General features: G+C 42.1%; 1 protein-coding gene across 1 annotated transcript in view; it reads left to right on the forward strand.

The window, feature by feature from the left end:
• TDRP (testis development related protein) overlaps positions 1-789 on the forward strand; it is a 13,127-nt gene that overhangs the window by 10,074 nt on the left and 2,264 nt on the right. The window contains 1 exon segment of the mRNA XM_010018300.1: positions 194-297. Coding sequence (XP_010016602.1) covers positions 194-297 — 104 coding nt within the window.

Genomic DNA, 789 nt, shown 5'->3' on the forward strand with positions numbered 1-789 from the left:
GCTGCATTTACCCCAGCCTGCTCTTTGGCTAACCTCTGCAGGCTGTGTAGAGCCGCTGTGCTCCTAGCTGCGTGGCGCAGCAGACGTAGGGCCACTGCTGCCTGTCGGCCACCCAGAGTCAGCAAGGGCAGCCATGCTCTGTGCTTCCAAGTCTGTAGTTCACATTCATGAGGATGTTTACTTCTTTGTATAGGTTCAAGGTGCAAGTTTCCGGGGTTGGAAGGAAGTGACATCTATGTTCAATAAAGATGATGAACAGCAATTGCTAGCAGGATGCAAGTCTCCAAAATCCAAAGGGTGAGTAAAACCAATTGGTCTCTCTGCTATTAAAATACAGAAACTGGAATAGGAAATAGCTGTGTAAAATAGTTAAGATAGACACTGAGGACAAGTAGTGTTCAACTCCTGGAATTTAAATTGCAGAGCAGGATTTATGTGCATGTCAAAATTACGCATCTGTTAAGCTTACAATGAGTAAGGCATGCTGTATTAGGAAAGGATGGATATTGTTGATAATGTTTTTAGGTCTGTCAGGAGGAAAAGGGAATTTAGCTGCATAATAATCTTTTACTGTAGAAAAGGAATACAGGTTTCTGAGTAAAAGGGTCATAACCTCTCCCTTTCTTTTTAAGGATTAATTCTGGTGAGTCTACAGATCCCTTTTTTTACATGCTTTACTTCTTATTTTGAAGTCTTGCCTGTACCTAAAAAAGGTTAAGTGGAGTAGCTATCCCAGGATATGCACATGTTCCCTGTTGGAGCTGAGGTGTTTACTTGAAACATTACTGC

This window comes from Nestor notabilis, unplaced genomic scaffold (genome assembly GCF_000696875.1).
Source record: "Nestor notabilis isolate BGI_N333 unplaced genomic scaffold, ASM69687v1 scaffold17807, whole genome shotgun sequence".
Taxonomy (NCBI): Eukaryota; Metazoa; Chordata; class Aves; order Psittaciformes; family Psittacidae; genus Nestor; species Nestor notabilis.